A 17,258-nucleotide genomic window follows, 5' to 3' on the forward strand; every position below is an offset into this window, starting at 1 on the left:
AATGACTGTTTTCCATTTTTCTATTTCCTTACAAATCTAACTCTATTAGAGGCACAGCATGATTCACAGCAATTTGAAACTGTCATTACTGACCACCATGTTTTGGAGGAAGGCATGTAAAACGCCGAACTATACACAGACATAGTCACTTTGGGTTTTGTTCATTTACTTATGAAAAACAAAACTTTATTCCCTCATATTCAGAAACATTTACTTTTTTTTTTTAGAAGTAGGAGTTTATTACTTTTTTTCTATAAATATACTGTACTTTATATTCATATTAAAATAGCACACAACAAATAGCAGTAAAACAATGACAGTGTGCATGCTGTCTGTTTTCTGGCTATAGACCACCACCCTGCTGCACAGGCTGAAAACATCCAGCCTAGAGACCACTTCCCATCAGCCCATTGCTTCCCACCTGCATCCACCCGTCCACTGCCGTTTGCAGGGCAGCAGCACGCTGGAGGCACCTTCTGAAAACAGAAGTCACCTACGAAACACCATCATTTCCCACAGAAGGGGTTGCTCCTCCATCACCTGAGACACACGGGTCTCACCAGACGCGAAGGAAAAAAGGTTGAGGAGCACAGGGGAGGGACGTCTGCCAAAAACAGGCTGCTGCCATCCACTAAATGGACTTCAGTTGGATAGTCAGGCTTGAGGCTAATCTGAGGAGCACTGGGGAAGAAGGGCAGCTGGGAGTAGGCTGCATGAATTAATCTGGTGACAATCTGATCCTGACCATGACCTTTTCCGCTCAAAATTACTGTGCAATAAATGCCTTACATTAACTGTCTACAGCCAAATGAACTACCATACACATGCAATGAATTCCTGAAATTCCCAAAAAAGCACTGGACGTATTCTGTGCACATAGTGTAATTTTCCTGTGTCATGTAGGGCCACAGCGTGCCACCTTTACTTGTCGCTGGAAGTGGACAGCTTACCTGGCCTGAAAGGCTTTATTATCACCAATTTAAACATTTTTTTTAATTAACAAAAATAGGCCTTCCAGTCATTTAACAATGTCTTCATAGCCAAATTTCAAAGGCTTTGACCCAGTATGCATGGGTAGGCATAACCAATCTTCTTTGCACTTCTTCCTCACAAGTTCAGACAAAACCACCTTCTATGATCAAAACACTCTTACCAGTGGGTACAGACAAGACAAAAAACCAAAATGGCCACGTGCTCCTTGGTTGTCATGACGATCAAGCCTGGCACATTTACAACCATCTCTCCTCCCACCTTTTCCCAGTTGAAAAATCATCCTGCATACACAGGCACAGCAGAATGCAGCCATGCCCCCAAACAGCCATGTAACACATCCAATACAAGCTTTTGGCTACAATTTCTGAGGCGCTCCTTTTTTGGTCCGACCTTATTCTCACTCTAGTTCCTCGAATTTCTACAAGGACAGGCAGACGCTGACCAAGTCAAAGCCTTCCATGAGGTCTTTTCACCCATTGTTTCCATGTTTGCCTTAGAAAGAGACTGCCTCAGGAAAGGAGCTGTCTTTACTTGTCCTGTAAAGCCCAGACACATTGTTGGCACTTCAGCCTGAAAAAGTTTCTGAAAATATTTTTATTTGTTCCATACAGAACAGAATGCTCCCTGTAAATGATGCATTTGTTCAGCTACAGTAACAAACTCTGCCAGCTCCCTCTGCTCTCCTATTCCAAATTGCATGCAGGGACAAGGATGCATGCAGACTCCCATGGAGGAACTGGGAAGCAGGGGAAGAGGTGACTGGGAAGTGAATACAACTGACACAGCTGAAGCTGCACAGGAAGGACTACACCACCTAAACTAAATAAAACATTACTCCTAGAAATAATTGTCCAGTGAAATAAAAGCTGCTTCCAAGACGTCGGGACTAGCATTATAATCTCTCAAGTCTCCAATGAATTTGTAACAGAGTTTTTGAACAGATTTTTCCAGGGGTAAGAAGGCAACCTCTACTTCAAATAAATGTTTTTTCTTTAAATAAATTTCTATTTATTCCTTTCACGTAAGACTAATAAAATTACATTGCTCAGTAGAAAAGAGATCTCTCAAAATTGAAACTGTTTTTTAGTTTTGGTTTGGGCCACAAAAAGGGAAAGAATGATGGAAAATGAGGACACTGTTCAGACTCATCTGTTGCATGTTATTTAAACACCAAACCCACCATTCGCTCACAGGACACTGGCAGATGGCCACCTTTATACTAACAACTTCAGTGCAAAAATTGTGCTTTTAAATTCCTATCAGAGACCATAGTTTATTCAGCTAAACTAAAACAATGCCCTTATTAAGAATGCCTCAGGCACCTTCAATCCGTTGCAAAACAGTTAACAACTGTTTTCAGAAAGGGCTTCAATAATACTGCCTGTTACAAAGCTATAGATCATTTTGTCTTGTCAATACCTGCAGCTGGAGACATTTTCTAAAGCAAACAGAGTGGTAGAGACACTTGTTGCTAACAACTGCTAGCAAGTTGTTTGTTTGTTTAAAAAAAGATCTGCCTCATCACTTGCATATATGTTGTACTGATTTACTACTGGTTTAGTTCATTAATCTCAAGCAGCTCTTCATTTCCCCGTGCCTCATATAAACAGAACCTCTTCCATTTGGCTATACTAATTAAGATCATTACTTTCAAAGTAACACAGGAACAGTGATAAGCACAATGTAATAGGAGGGAATCACATACAGCAGATGACAAATTTACTCTAAAATGGAAGTGCACAATTAATAATTGTTTTACCAAGATACACAAAACATATTTAATTCTGTACTGAGAAGCAGAGAGGAGTCAACACATAATACTGCTATACAAAATTATAATGAATCCTAAATACAAATATTAAAAACCCTTTCAAGTAAAGGCGTAAGAGCATGATGCAGCTTAATGATTCTGTGATCTCAGGACATATTACAGACCTTCTCAAAGGTCTGCAACAAAATTTATAAGCTTGTCATATAGGCAAGGAATCGCATATCTAGATTATATAATGATCAAATTAGTATACTTAAAGGCAAAACAGTTTTGATTGAATAACAGCTTACGTTTATGCTAATGTTAGATACAAAAGGGCAATTCTGATTGTTCTCCTGGCAATTCCGTAACCAGCAAGCATTTTCATGTGCCATTCAACATGTAAGTGGTTAAGCCAAATGAAATGAAAATTTGAAAAGTTTTTAGTCATTTGGAAATTATTTAAAACTGCATAAAACCAGAAAATATTCAGAAGTCTATTATCAGGAATTCATCTTGTCCTGCTTAATAATTAGAACATGCCTTCTGTATTTTTTCCCAAATGTAGATTTTGTCACCTCCTAAAGCAGCAATAAGATTATGGAAATTTAACATGAATGAAGCCGTGGCCAAAAGCTGGCAAATTAAAAGTTCTGTCATTTTTTCAGGTCTTTTCCATTACCTAAATGTTACTTCTGAATAGTACGGTAAAGATCACCATCATGTTAAAAATACATTCAAATGTTTGAATGTAATACCTCTTGTTATTAAAAGTATTAATTATGTTCTAAGAAGAAGAAATGTAGGCACTAAGTATTACTGAAGAATCAATTTGAACGATGACTCTTCAGCTCTCTACCAAAATAAACGAGTAACACTAATCAAGATTTGCTTACATCGCCAGCCTTACTACTGTATTTTCATGATATTTTTGTCACAGCCAAACAATATCACAATATGAACTTTAAAAACGATGCATTATGCAAAACATATGCAGCTGTCTTTAAACTGATGGTCCAAACATATGTATTTTGCAGATCTAACCAGAGTAATTTATTTACCCCCCACCCCCAGATGTATAAATTACTACCCCCACAAGTGAGAGGTGACAGGTGACCATGTTCAACACATGTAGCCTACTTCTGCAAAGTAACACAGATTAATTTGTTAGTCTTTCTAACCCTAGTTATTCATTTTTTATTTAAGCTGACTAGGAACAGATACACTATCAGCTGCAGCCTCTTAGCATCAAGGGCAATAACTAGTATCTCCAAGCAGCAACTTCTTAAAATACCCAAATTAAATGTCAAGAACACATCTGCCTGTGCCTTGAATTACAACATTTCTGTCTGCAGGAAAAAATGTCACTTGAAAAATGGAGAATTCTTTGATAGCTCTCAATTTTTATGTTTAAATGACAAAATTTCAACGTTGTCAATATGTGAAATGGGTTCAGTAACTTCTGACAGTCGCTCTCAGGATCTAGCATTCAGAAGGGGGAAGAAAAAAAAATCTTTTCCATTTGTTTTTAGACACGTCTTCAAATACTAAAGGCTGAAAAAAGCTTTTCTTGTCAGCTAAAGACTGTTATATGAAAAAAGAAATGAACTCTAACTAAAGGAGAGGCTCCTAAACCAATGTGAATCAAGAAAAGTTCAATAGGTATCAGTGACATTACAAGAGTAGGAAACCAGAATAAGGACTCCTCTAGATCAGGAAAACAGAAGGAACGTTGCATAAACACAAAATGGGCCTTTCTCTGGTGACTTTACCAAAAATAAATTGGGCAATTGTATGACATCTTCATAGGCAGTGGTGCAAATTTCCCTAACATCAGCAAGTCCTCAGTGAGAATATAGCTGCTGAATATACCGAGTATCTTTTTATGCTGTTATTTGAATAGAACTCACACAGACAATATCTGAGAATTTATGTAAAAGACTGATTGAAATGTTAAACTTACAGCTGTGGTAAATTGGGTCTAACAAAGGGATCGTTTTCTGCCCCATTCACAGCTTTATTTTTCCTCTGCTTGGGTTCAGAATTGGCAGATGGTGCCTGAGAATTATTTGTAGTTGGAGGCTTTCGCTTGGCCAGGAGCTTTCTTTGCCTTTCAATGTCTTCCCTTTGTTGATTCACCCATTCTTGCTGCCTGTAAACCCCAAAAAAAGCTTTAATAAAGTTTCATCATTTTGCATTTTTTAAAGAACTATCTTTTTAACTGATAAAGCATTAAGAAATTTTTAGAAAACTTACTGTACATGTGAAAATGTTTCCTAGGAAAAAGAACACCAATGTTCTTCATGGGGTGGAAAAAATTTCCGAAAGTTTTGGCACAATTTACTTCTGAAATACACGGTGGTGGTTTTTTTTTTGTTTTGGGGTTGTTTTTGAAAGTGTTAATTTTTTTTTCTTTTTCTAGTGCAGAAATACTGTGTATCTGAGCTGGTGGATGCCTTATTTTATACCATCAAAAGAAATGTAACAGAGTCAATACAGAGTACTTGATTTTTATAGGCCAAATACTGAATTTGATCTGACCATTCCCAAATAAATCATCAGTTTGGTTGTATGGCAAACAATTACAGTTTTTATGCAAAACACATATACAGATTGTTTATAAGTCTTAAAAAAAACAATGCCCCAGGCAATCACTTAATGCTAAGACTACATATTGCCCTTCAAAAACTAAAATCTTGGTGAATTACTTTTCTCTCTCTCTCTCTCTCTCTCTCTCCCCCCCCCCCCAAAGACTGAATCAGACTCGTTACCAAAGAACACCTTTTGAGGCATTGCATAATTATTTTACCACCATCTCTGATGGTCTCCTAAGCCCTTTTCCTTGGCCCCATCTCTGCTGAAATACCTGTTGCAGCAGCTCCTTTCCAGGTGGCTGCTTTCCCCCATCCACTTGCACTAGACCCTACCTGAGGCTGCCAGATTTGTCACTCCTCCTTCATGGCACTGAGGAGCTGGATGCCTGAAAAAGCTGCTACAGCAACGGCTGTGCAGGCAGCACCTATGTTACCAATGAGAAGTTCACAGATCTCATCTGCCCCAATGATCACCAGTGATACATGGTTAGGTGCTTGGAAAAATCACTTATTTAGTTTTATAGTTCTTTCTACCAGCTGACCTGAATAATTACGTGCTGCTCATTTAGTACATTCAAGCTTTTCTAAGGATAGTTAAAAACAAGTGAAACCAAACTGTCTTGCAAAGGCACCCAAGCCTTAGTATTCTCTCAGTTGATCAAGGGAGTTCGGTACGGTATTCTCAGTCTTCAAAAGGCAAAGCAAAATACAACGTATGAAAAGCTGCTCCAATCCTAGAACCTTAGTAATAAAAAAATCCACTAGAGGGAACTAACAATTAGTGAGAATTTTAAGAACATAACGTTGACTAACTTCACAAGATTCTGAAATGCAAAGCCATCTGTCCACTGTTCAGTAAATGAAGCACCATGACGAACTGTTGTAAAATGCCCCAGGCGTAATCTGTCTTGCATGCTCTTCTCTCTGCTTGCCAGCTTTTCCTGTGTGCTCTAAGAAAACAAAAAAATATTAATATTTAGTAATAAAGTGTTCAAAAAGTCAGTAAAACACTCAGGTTTTTTTTCCTCCAACAACTTTCTAAGGGAGGGATAAAAGGAGAGTAGATGAAAGTATCTTTTATTACTTTGCTCCATTTATTCTAATTTCTGCAGAACTCAAACATCTGCAGTTGTCAGAATTGGTAGTAATGACAATTTGTGCACAAAAAAAATAGAGTTTGACTCCGTTTTCCCATAAAGTTCGCTGTTCTTCATAATTAACAAAACATTTTATTTATAGATACAGCAAAACTTATAGAGTATCAGCATCATACAGGCATATAACTAAGATTATGTGTGTAAGTGTCTATTTTACTAAATGAGCCTGCTTAGATAACAGAAAGAGTGCACCTACTATACTTCGCCTGGAAACTCCCTTGACGAAGCATCTGTGTTACTACTTGTACCAAACTTGACTGAGCTCAGGAATCTCTATGTGGGAGTGCACTGCAGGTAGACTTAACTGTAGTCAGACATTCACTTGCAGTAATAGAAGCAGATGCCCTTCTCAGAACCAGTCACTACTACCACAAGCATCCTTGGGATGGGATAAGTGACTGAGTCTGCCTAGTCTGCTTCAGCACAAGAAGAGCAAGCACTGTGAACACCACTGATGGACAGAAACTTCCTTAATTGTTACAAATGCTTGCTTCTTAAGAAATGCCTATGGCCCAAAATCACACACACCCCCCAAAAAAAGTGAGAAGTTGACAGAATTAAGGATCTTTGTGCAAACAGACTTCTAGGCTGCAGAGGAGGTCTACATGGCCTTTCACAAAAAATGGCCTATGTGATATTCTCAGTCTGAAGGTGCCCACCTAGCATCATGCTGAACAGATCTGATGCATCTTTTCCCTCCATTCCCCTCATGCTGGAACTTAAAAAGGACTGCAAAAATTTATTTATGGCATGCTAGCAAGGAAACTCTCTCTAATCCTCCAATGGATCAGTTTGTGCCCTTGTATCTGACAGCAGCATCTAGCGGCTAGTGTTAGGAAACAGACTTGGCTGTTTACCTTAAACTTTTTTGTATCCTAGTCTGTAATAAGCTGATTTTCTATTCACTTTTTGTTAGGTTGTTGGTTTTTTTTTTTTTTTTAAATAACGAAGGCTTTTTTAAAGAAGAGGGAGAGAAACAAGGTATCCTTGTCTTTTAAGAAATTGCTGCTAGTTTAAATATAATTGGCATTAAATTTGAAATAAATATTTCTTTCATAGTAGTATGAAGGTAAATGGTCACCTTCATTTCCTTGTTTCCATTAATTCTGAGCTAACATAGCATTTTCTCATTTTAGATCAAAAATTATCTCAGCCACTTAAGTGTCTCACGAAGAGATTTTATCCATCTCCTCTCCACAACAGATTATGTTCAGAAATTTTTTCATCCACTGTAATCTTATTTTTAAAGTTTGCCCAGAAAACTGGCCACATCCTAAATTCTTATCTTTTACGCTTTGCTATATCTGAATTACTCATTATGTGAAACCCCCCTTTAAATTAAAAAAGGCACATCTTCCACGACCTGAAAAAGGCTCAACATTTTATTTTGCCTATTCAGGCTTATAAAAACATTTACTGCCAGATAGAGACCGTGCATACGAAGTTTCAGTCTCAGAGACTAATGTGAAAAAGTTAAAGTGAAAATGAAGGAATCATAATGGAGTTCTACAGCACCCTCAGAGTTTTTATCACAAACATTTTAAAATCAGTAAACTTACCTTTTCAATTAGAAGCTTCTTGCTCATTGAAATACATTTGTTTAATCTTTCTTTATATTTTTCAAGTAGCTTTTGTTGTTCATCTATTTGTCTTCTAAGATCACAGTTAGCCTAACAAATAAATACAAAATATTAAAAGATAAATTGAAACACTATTTTTTTAATTAGCTGTCACAGAAAATAAAGGTATCTACCTTCACATGACTAAAGTAAGGAACATGCATAAACATATATATATATATAGGCAAAAATCTCATTTCACAAATCTATCCCAATCTGTAGAAGGATGTCTTGCTTCCTTTTTTATTTCCTTTACACTGAGCTGCATTCCATATCACAGAGCATTCAGCGTATAAATAATATATAAAAGCATTGTACCAATCACTTTTCCAGTCCTCCAGTGTTAAACTGAAAGTTTAATTTTAGCTCTGGATCCTTTATATCTGATTGCTGAAGTCATGTGAAATCCTAACATTTTTAATTTAAAAGGAAACAAAAAATTCACAATGATAAAAGTTTCAATTATCTGGGTAGAAAGTTTAACAAGTTCCCTATGTTCCAATTATATTTCACTTATTACCTTTAACAAAATAATATTGCTGTGTTTTTTTTAAAATGAAATGATTTTTTTAAAAAAAAGTTACTTTTGTCTATCCCATACTGTTGAACATGTGCTAAAGCAGTCTACATGTACAATTTTATAATATATGATTGCACGGGTTAATATGTACTTGTCCACATATAAACACTAGACAGACAACTTGTGAATACAGTTTTTTTTGTTTCATACCACCTCTCCAACACTTCTTTCAAGAGCACAAGCACTAAGATTTTTTTTCTGAAAACAGGTCTTAGAGCATGGTATAGCATAGGTTTCTTATTAAAAGCAGTTATTTAATGCTTGTAATAATTTCTGTCACAATCACCTCCATTTTGAAATTGCCAACAGTTGTCCCACTGGTAACTGCTATTCACAATTAGAACAAGAAAACACTTGTTATATGAAATTATATCATGAACTATAATAAGGAATAATAACAATAAGGAATTAATCAACTGCCTGCAAAACAGCATCAGCTTTCTTTGTAAAGTCTATAAACATATTTAATCATTAACAAGTCGTAGCAGAGAAGCAGAAAAAAAAAAACCCTTATGCATTTCATTTTATAGACTTCTTGGATTTTCAGAAAAAAAATTAAAACAGTTAATAACTAGTTTCACCTGTTAATTTAGGTAACTCCAGGGTAATTTTTAAAAACAAGGATTATTCAAACATTTAAAATATTTGCCTCAAATTCACTGTTCTGAATAAATATCTTTACTCCATATCTAACACTTACCCTGAGTAAGTCATCTATACGACCTTCTTTCTTTTCCAAGTCTTGATTTTTATTACTTTCTAGTGCAGCTAATTTCAGCATTGTGAGATCAGTCTAAAAAGAACATTTTGAAATATTTATCCTTTCCTTGAACAATTACAGCATTATTTTTCTCATGTTTGTTACACAGAGAAATAAACTACTTTAAAGCACTCAACAAGACCAGCGCATCTTATTTTCATGTGTTTTGAAAGTGACATGGAAGGTTCTTATTCAAAACTGCTTTCCCTCTTCATGAGGACGACTGTGAACAGTTGGGACAAACCACAAACAGTGTTAAAAGATTTCATCATTAACTGAAAAGTTATTGTTCACAAAAAAGCATATAAAACAGGGCAAGAAAGTAAATGTCAGCTAATTACTTTAAATTCTCTGTATTTGGTCAACAGGTGAAGTAGCCTTGTTTCTGACTAACTTGTGAAAGATAGAACAGATCACGTCAGAAATGGCAGAGAGGATAAAACAGTTGCTTTCGACTTTTAAAAGTCATGACAGAACTATATCTTGATCATTTTGATTACCATCTCATTTTTCTTCTTCAATGTCATATTTTAAATGCAATATGACAACAGCAGCTGTCACTTCAAATACTGCCTGAAAGAGCAGCCTCTACTTCTAAGATCAAACAGCAGCTAAAATCTTGAGCAAAAGCCTATCAATGACATGGTCATCTAACTACTCATGAAGTGCAACGTTGGAAGCAGAGCAAGTGCAGAACACAAAACTAATCGGAGAGATTTAAATTATGAGCTGCTGAACTCAAAAGAAAAATGCTTTGGTGGACTGTAGAAAGCAAAGCTTTTGAAAGACTTTAAGAGATCAGAAGACGTTGAAAGACAAAGAAATAAACATATCTATCAGTTTTTCCTACAGTCTGAAATGATACAGGATAGCTCTACTCAAAAATAGTTACCTGAGTAATTTTAAAAGATAACTGCTTTGGTTGCGTGATAGGGTGGTCCCCGAAAGCTAATGAAGTAGGAGAAGGACTATTCTGTCGAACCTGGAATGCATGAAAACAAAGGATTCTAGATACATCTGTAATATTCAATTATGAACACAGCCTTTTTTACAACTCTCGGCAGGAAAATCATATAGAATAGAGAAATAAGGTATCTTTATTACAGAAGATACTACTTGGAGCACTGCATGGAGAGCTATCACTTCACTTACAGTGTAGAAAGGATGCAATACATTCTCTGAGAAAACTAAGATTGTCACTTTTGGGAAACAGACTGAAAGATTTAAGACAATACAAGACTGACATAAGATGATGTCAGTCTTACACAGACTTATTTTTCTGATTCTAAGCTTTCACAACTCAAAAATACAGTAATGTGAGTTATTTTTGGAGTGGTTATTTCCCATGGGAGAACCAGAAAGGGGAAGCTAGTGCAGATCAGAACACAAATCCCGTTACTGAAACTTCCCAAAACCCACTAGTTTGTGTGAATGAGACTGTTTTCAAGCCAAATTCCACAATCTGTATTACCCTCCGTACTGTTAGCAAGAATAAGGATGCCTGAAGTTCAAAGTATGTGGCATAAAAGCTGTCTACCAGCAGAGAAAACAAATCCTTTCTGTAACTGGCAGAATCCATTTGTCCATTTAGAATCACATGTGGGTATGCTTAACACTGAAATTGTGCATATGAGGAGGAAAAAAATTAATTAGCATGACCAATGAAGAGAATTTTAAAAGGATACAGGCAAATTAGGTGTCAATTATTTAAAAACTTATGACTTATCAAAAACTGAGCTTTTCATGTCTCAAGTTAGGGGTTCAGTTTCCTCATAAGTAACAAAAATCCTCCCCTTTTTTGTGTGAGGCTTGTGAATAGATGTCAGTAGAACATTTTAACATTTATTCAACGTTTTACATAATTACTTTGTATTTAAAAATTGTGTTTTAGAAAGTCCCAGCGTTAACAGAAAATTTTAGTTTTAATACTTAACTTGATCCCTTTTTTTTTTTTTGCTGTTGAAAGAATGAATTCCTTCCCAGGATTCTCTCCTTTGAAAACTCTTCCCTTGAATATAGATTCTTTTCAATTATGCTACTTTTAGACTATGAAAGTATCTCCAGCAGATATGAAGTTCACAAACTTACAGAAGAAGGAGCGGAATGTGAGTTCTGAGGAGATCGGATTGCAGGAGGTACGCCTCGTACTGGACTAGAGCCGTTTCCACCTTGGTACTGTAGAGAAGATATGGCCCTCCAATTAGTCAATCATCTTATCAAAATACATTATACATCCACTGAATGATACAGCTCAACTGTACACAGAATTTGTAAATTAGATTCTATGACTTGTATTAGTGTAGCCTTTGGCCATTTAAAGAAAAGCGTGAAAGAAAATAATTTTTGTATTTTAGCTCAGGCTGCACCAAGAGGCCACTGCATCTCTGCTTCAAGGTTTAATACTCATAAAATTACATAAAGAAAAAGAAAGTATCCTCTCAAAGAGGCCTGTCCATTACAAACAAAAATTTTCTAACATCCAAAAAAGCTAAAAGTATATTTTAAAGCTAAAGTAAATTTTACAAACACACAAAAACCTTACCTCAAAATAGTCACTAATCTTGTGACCACGTCCCCCAATATTCTTTCCTGAAACAAATACATTAATACATTAGAATTGATTAAATAAATTACTTATAGATGTGTCTTACATTTTTACCTATACAGTAATTATAGCAAAGTCTTACCACTTGTTAATTGGTTTTCTTTGATGTGCTAATATGCGATCTCCCTATGTAGATAATTAAGGGATTGGCCACAACAGAGATTTGCATATTCCATTCATTGAGAAATCAGAAATTAAGTCGCATTTCAATTCATAAACCAGCTTAGTGCAGACTTAGCAGCAAGCCTAGACCTCTTCTAGATAACAGGAAACTCATCTCTCATCCTACAGATCAAACCTTTAGTGCTAAGTCCCTCCCCTTTTCAAGCACTATCTCAAAGTTCACCCACTTCAAAAATATCAAATTAACCAAGTCTATTAACACTATATGCTCCAGGTGAGTTATTGTGCCCAAACGTTCAGCCCAAGGACTTCCTTAAGTGCCAATAACAGTGTGGGCACGGAGGATGACAAGTATTTCCATTCCTCCCAACCTGATTATGAATCTGCTAACTCACAGGGTTAACTAGGGAGATAAATAGAGCAGAACAAGAGAGTAGAATTTCTTTTATCTTAATCAGTATTGAGACTTCAGAAGCACCAATGTGAATTAATCTTTCTTCAATGTGAGGACCTGACCCACATGTGGCATTCCAGAGATCGCACCAATGCCTTACCCCACCTTTCTTCTATTTGGCCCTAAGATGACTGGTAAATCTTAAGACTGTATTTGTCTCTTGTACAGGTCAGACTACCCTGTTAGGAGATATCTTGAAAACGGACCATTGTTCAAAGCTTTTTTCTTTATAGAAAGAAATTTTTGTGATAGATTAGGAGATCATTACCCAAATTACCCCAAAAATTACATTTTTGGACCTTTTAGCAAAGATTTTCAAGCTTTTCTATTGCTTCAGCCCTGAAGAATTCTTTCTAGTCCAATATGCCTCTGTATTGGCACTGCTGCATACCTTTGTGTCACTAGGAAATACCATGAAGAAACAGAAACATTTGGCAGCCCTTTTTGTGTCAAGACTTTCAACAGAAATATTTAGATAAAATAATTCAAAGACCTAGAACAGCACACAGCTAACTCCTCCAGTAGTTACCCAGTTAGCATACATATCACTGCTACTGCCCTCTAGCCAGTTCTTTACCTACCCTGTAATTCTGCTAGTGATTTCTGTCTTCATGCTTAATTCTCATATATCACTTTATCAAATTAAAATTTGCTTTCATCCAGATAAATGAGATGGACTGCATTCCGTTTTGGTATAGAAAAAACTATTCTATGTCATGTTACAGAACTCTGCACTGAAGAAATACAGCAAATTATTTTGGCACAGCCAATTATGAATAGATTTACACTGATTTTATCCCACTTTCCAATTACCTCCATGTTCTAAACAATACTTTTCTTCAACATTTATGGATTTTGCACATTACGAAGTCAAAATCCTAGGTATGCAATATACAAGACATGGATCTCTTGTTCCTTTTTTCAATAAAACAGCAGTATTTGCTGTGCTTCAACTGTACTGTACCACTCCAATATGCTGCAGTTTCCTAGGCCAGTTCCTTGAGAATACTGCAGTGCAGACTATTCTGTTTCACTGCTGCTGACAGTAAAATAGTAATTATGAGACATTATAATCATGTTGGCTATGCCAAAAAGTTCCTAAAATTTCTATCATCTCTAATTTCAACTCTTATAGGTAGCAGGAAGGATAGGCTACTAGAACAATGGAAATAGGAAATTTCATTCAAATTCTTCGAACAAAGCAGGTCTCTATGAAGCAACACTTACAAAGAAATTAATTTTAGTCAAACTACGTAATTCTTCTACTAATAGCATGTTGCACCACGAAGACTTCCAGATATGGAGCCCATTGATATGTATCTGAAGTGATGTTTCCCAGCTCAGTTAGAAACCAAAAAAAGCTAATACAGATGTTACCAAACTATTTCATCTCCCCTTTTCGTGAATTTTTGTCTCGAGGTTACATTTCCACCGTTACTCCCCCAAAAGTCACATCAAAGAGAGGAACAACAAAACAACTATGCTTTGTAAATATTACATTGGAAATTGGTCTCATCCCAATTTCCCCATCCCTCTAGACAACTACACTGTACAATAATCCATAGAAAAGGAAGAATAAAATTCAATTTTTAAATATACCTGAAAAACAAGCAATCAGATATTATAATCTGTAATCCCTTTTCCCCCTTACCTACTGAAAAGAAATACAAACCAGAAAGGTATTTTGGATGAGAAGAGCTACTACAATTCTTAACAAGTACACAGAGTTATATCATAGCTGCAAATTACACGCGCAACAGCACACAATTCTTATGGGCAATTACCAGCCCAGTTCAGGTTTTACTTGCCCGTCCCTTCCAGTGACAAATGGAGGGAGGGGGGGATACGCAATTTATCATCCAAACGCCAACACCTGTTTTACACAAGCAAAAATACAGAATTTTTAAGGCTAACAGTCAAAACTTTGTGCATTATAATTTGATTAAATATATGCAATAACTACCTAATTCATTTACATCTTAAGTTTACCTTGGCTGCTTTCACTCTGAGTGTCCGCTTTTCTTTTTCTTCCTCTGGAAGGTTCTGACTGTTTCTTCTCTGGAGTCTACAAACAACAAAGAGAACACAATCCAACAGCAGCTCTATTTGTTTATATTATTGCTATATTGTTGTGAAATAAATTTAAATCTCATTCATAAAACATGATTTCACAATTCAGCAGGGATGTGATTTCAGATCTTAGTTAAAGTAGATAATATGATCCTTGGTCAATCAGATAAATACAAGCTAGAAAAGATATTTAAGAAAGTGAGAAATAATTCTTAAATAATTTCCCAAAAGGCAATTCTACATATTAATTGTTAAGCAATTATACCTTTTCATCCATTCTGGGGTTTATGAACACCCAAATTTGGTTTCACTTACGGCTACATTTTACCAAGATCTTCAGATGATAGTTGTGGGTGTTTTAAAGCTTAATACTTAGTGAAATAAGCCGATTCTTGATTGTGTTTTCTACACATTGCCACAGTATAAATACAAAGTTCTAGTGCTTCAAAAGGAAGCCAATAATGTTACTCATTTTTGGAAATGCAGAAGTCATCTCCAAACTAATACAAACTGTAGGTTTCTAGAATCGGCTTAGGATTTTACAAAGGAGCAATTGCTCAAAATTTATCCACTTGGAAAGTGTCATTGTCCCCTCCCCATCATATTTGTATCTCAAGAAAGTAAAAGAAAAACATCAATACAGATCTGTTTAAAAATTTATTCCAGAAATATTATATGTAGTTTCCTAGAAACTACAATCAGCATGTACAACTCAGATAACAAAAAGGGCTGTGATCAGAAGCATCTCTAAGTTATATTTGCTCTCCCTTGATCTGAGGATTCAAACCAGTTAGTCTCCCCAGTGTAAGCTAAATTCTACAAGCTGCTTTGGTTCAAGGAGAAGATACTGCAGCTGTGTGTGTATTCAGCCTCCAAGCAGCTTCATACCAGTAACTGGAGAAAGCACAGAAGCCTTACACGAACTCTGTTCTACAATCAAGAAATCAATGGTCCCCAATATCTCAGACTAAATTTGAGATCAGTGATAAGATGCTTCATTTTTTAATTATACCATCATTTTATCATTTCACTGTATTTGTCACTTTGTGCTCAAAGCATTCTTTCTCAATACAGCAAATGATACGAAAATTCAAATTTCAACCCATCACTAAAAGCATTTCAATTATGTTTCAGTTCCAAAATCTTCACGTGGATATCCTCAAATATAAATTTACTAACAATATCCTAAAATATTTATTCTGGCAAAGAACCACTTTAAGTTACCTGTGATGCATAGAAAATTATCAGTCTATAAAAGAACAGTCAGGACAAGAAAGGTCTTCCTTATCCTATACCATATATTTTTTAGAAGTTTTAGCTCTGTGGATAGTTTCATAAAAACACCTTTGGAGGTTTTACAGTTGTAACTCTTGTATTATCAGGCTACAAATGAAGTTCAAATTACACACATTTTATTTTAAATAAACTGTTCCAACCAAAATCTGCATCTTTTACAGTGCTATCGTACATTAGCAAACTGTACAACACAGACTCCTGGAAATGAAGTTATCTTAAGACTATATTATTCTAAAAGCAGAAAGCATAGCTTAGAAATATTACTTTAACAATTTGCAATTACTGCCAGGTAAACAGGTAACATCAAGCTATCTTTCCACAAAACCAAAATGAAACTATTTAACCAAGCATTTTCATGTTACTCTTATTTTCCAGCTTTCAATTTTGCAGTTATCATTCTAATGTAGCCAGTTTTACCTACCATATCAAGCAAAAAAAGTTATCTAAAAGCTAATTAATGACTAAACATTTAAGATTTTCCCCATCAAAATTAGTTTCCAACTGCAGTGACTGGTCTTGTATTTAAAAAACAGACATATAAAGGGGTTTATAGTTTTAAAACCGAAACTCAAATAATTCATAAATGTCTATTTCCTTAAGCTCTTCTGATTTCTTGCAGTGTTTAATTTAACCTTCCAAACGAAAAAGTATTAGCACACTAATGAGGTTATTAATGAGGTTACCCAACAAGGTCATGTTCACCTTTTCTAAGTACAATATTCACATGGCAATGTACTGCGTACATCAATCACTAGAAAATGTTCTCCAAAATCCTTTCTAATGAATGGAACCATACGAATTACAAGAAACTGAAGACTAATGGGGCTGAGGAGTATCCCCCTGATAAACGAAGATTGAAGCTACTTTCAGTCACTTCAGAAGGATCTACATACAGGCAAGATTTAGATTAAAATCCCACTATTTCATAAGCAAGACAAAATAGTTTTGCAGTTATCTGCAAAATTAATCAAAGTTAGATTGTAAAGTTATGTTAAAGTTACCCACAGCTTGGCATATTAGCAGACCCTCCTACATCATGGTCTTGATCCTAGTTTATCCCACGATTTTAATGTGTTTCCCCTGAGTCTTCTCTTCACATTTGTAGTTTTAAATCTTGGCTTTTCACATCCTCTTTTATAAAATAAACATTTCTAAGTACCAATTCTCAACTAGTTAATCTCCTTTAAAAAAAAATACTCGGGTAAGTATTTTTATATATTTTATATATAGTTAAATATTTTCTACCATTATTATAGA

The 17,258-nt window shown here is 35.6% G+C and overlaps 1 protein-coding gene across 1 annotated transcript in view; it reads right to left on the minus strand.

Moving 5' to 3' along the window:
- TLK1 (tousled-like kinase 1) overlaps nt 1-17,258 on the minus strand; it is a 44,282-nt gene that overhangs the window by 19,912 nt on the left and 7,112 nt on the right. Inside the window, exons 3-10 of the mRNA XM_009325432.1 lie at nt 14,625-14,700; nt 11,996-12,042; nt 11,542-11,628; nt 10,346-10,435; nt 9,394-9,486; nt 8,054-8,164; nt 6,151-6,287; nt 4,707-4,895 (exon numbers count right to left, since the gene is read on the minus strand). Coding sequence (XP_009323707.1) covers nt 4,707-4,895; nt 6,151-6,287; nt 8,054-8,164; nt 9,394-9,486; nt 10,346-10,435; nt 11,542-11,628; nt 11,996-12,042; nt 14,625-14,700 — 830 coding nt within the window. The remainder of the gene's footprint in view (nt 1-4,706; nt 4,896-6,150; nt 6,288-8,053; nt 8,165-9,393; nt 9,487-10,345; nt 10,436-11,541; nt 11,629-11,995; nt 12,043-14,624; nt 14,701-17,258) is intronic.

Source organism: Pygoscelis adeliae, unplaced genomic scaffold (genome assembly GCF_000699105.1).
Source record: "Pygoscelis adeliae isolate BGI_AS28 unplaced genomic scaffold, ASM69910v1 Scaffold106, whole genome shotgun sequence".
Lineage (NCBI taxonomy): Eukaryota > Metazoa > Chordata > Aves > Sphenisciformes > Spheniscidae > Pygoscelis > Pygoscelis adeliae.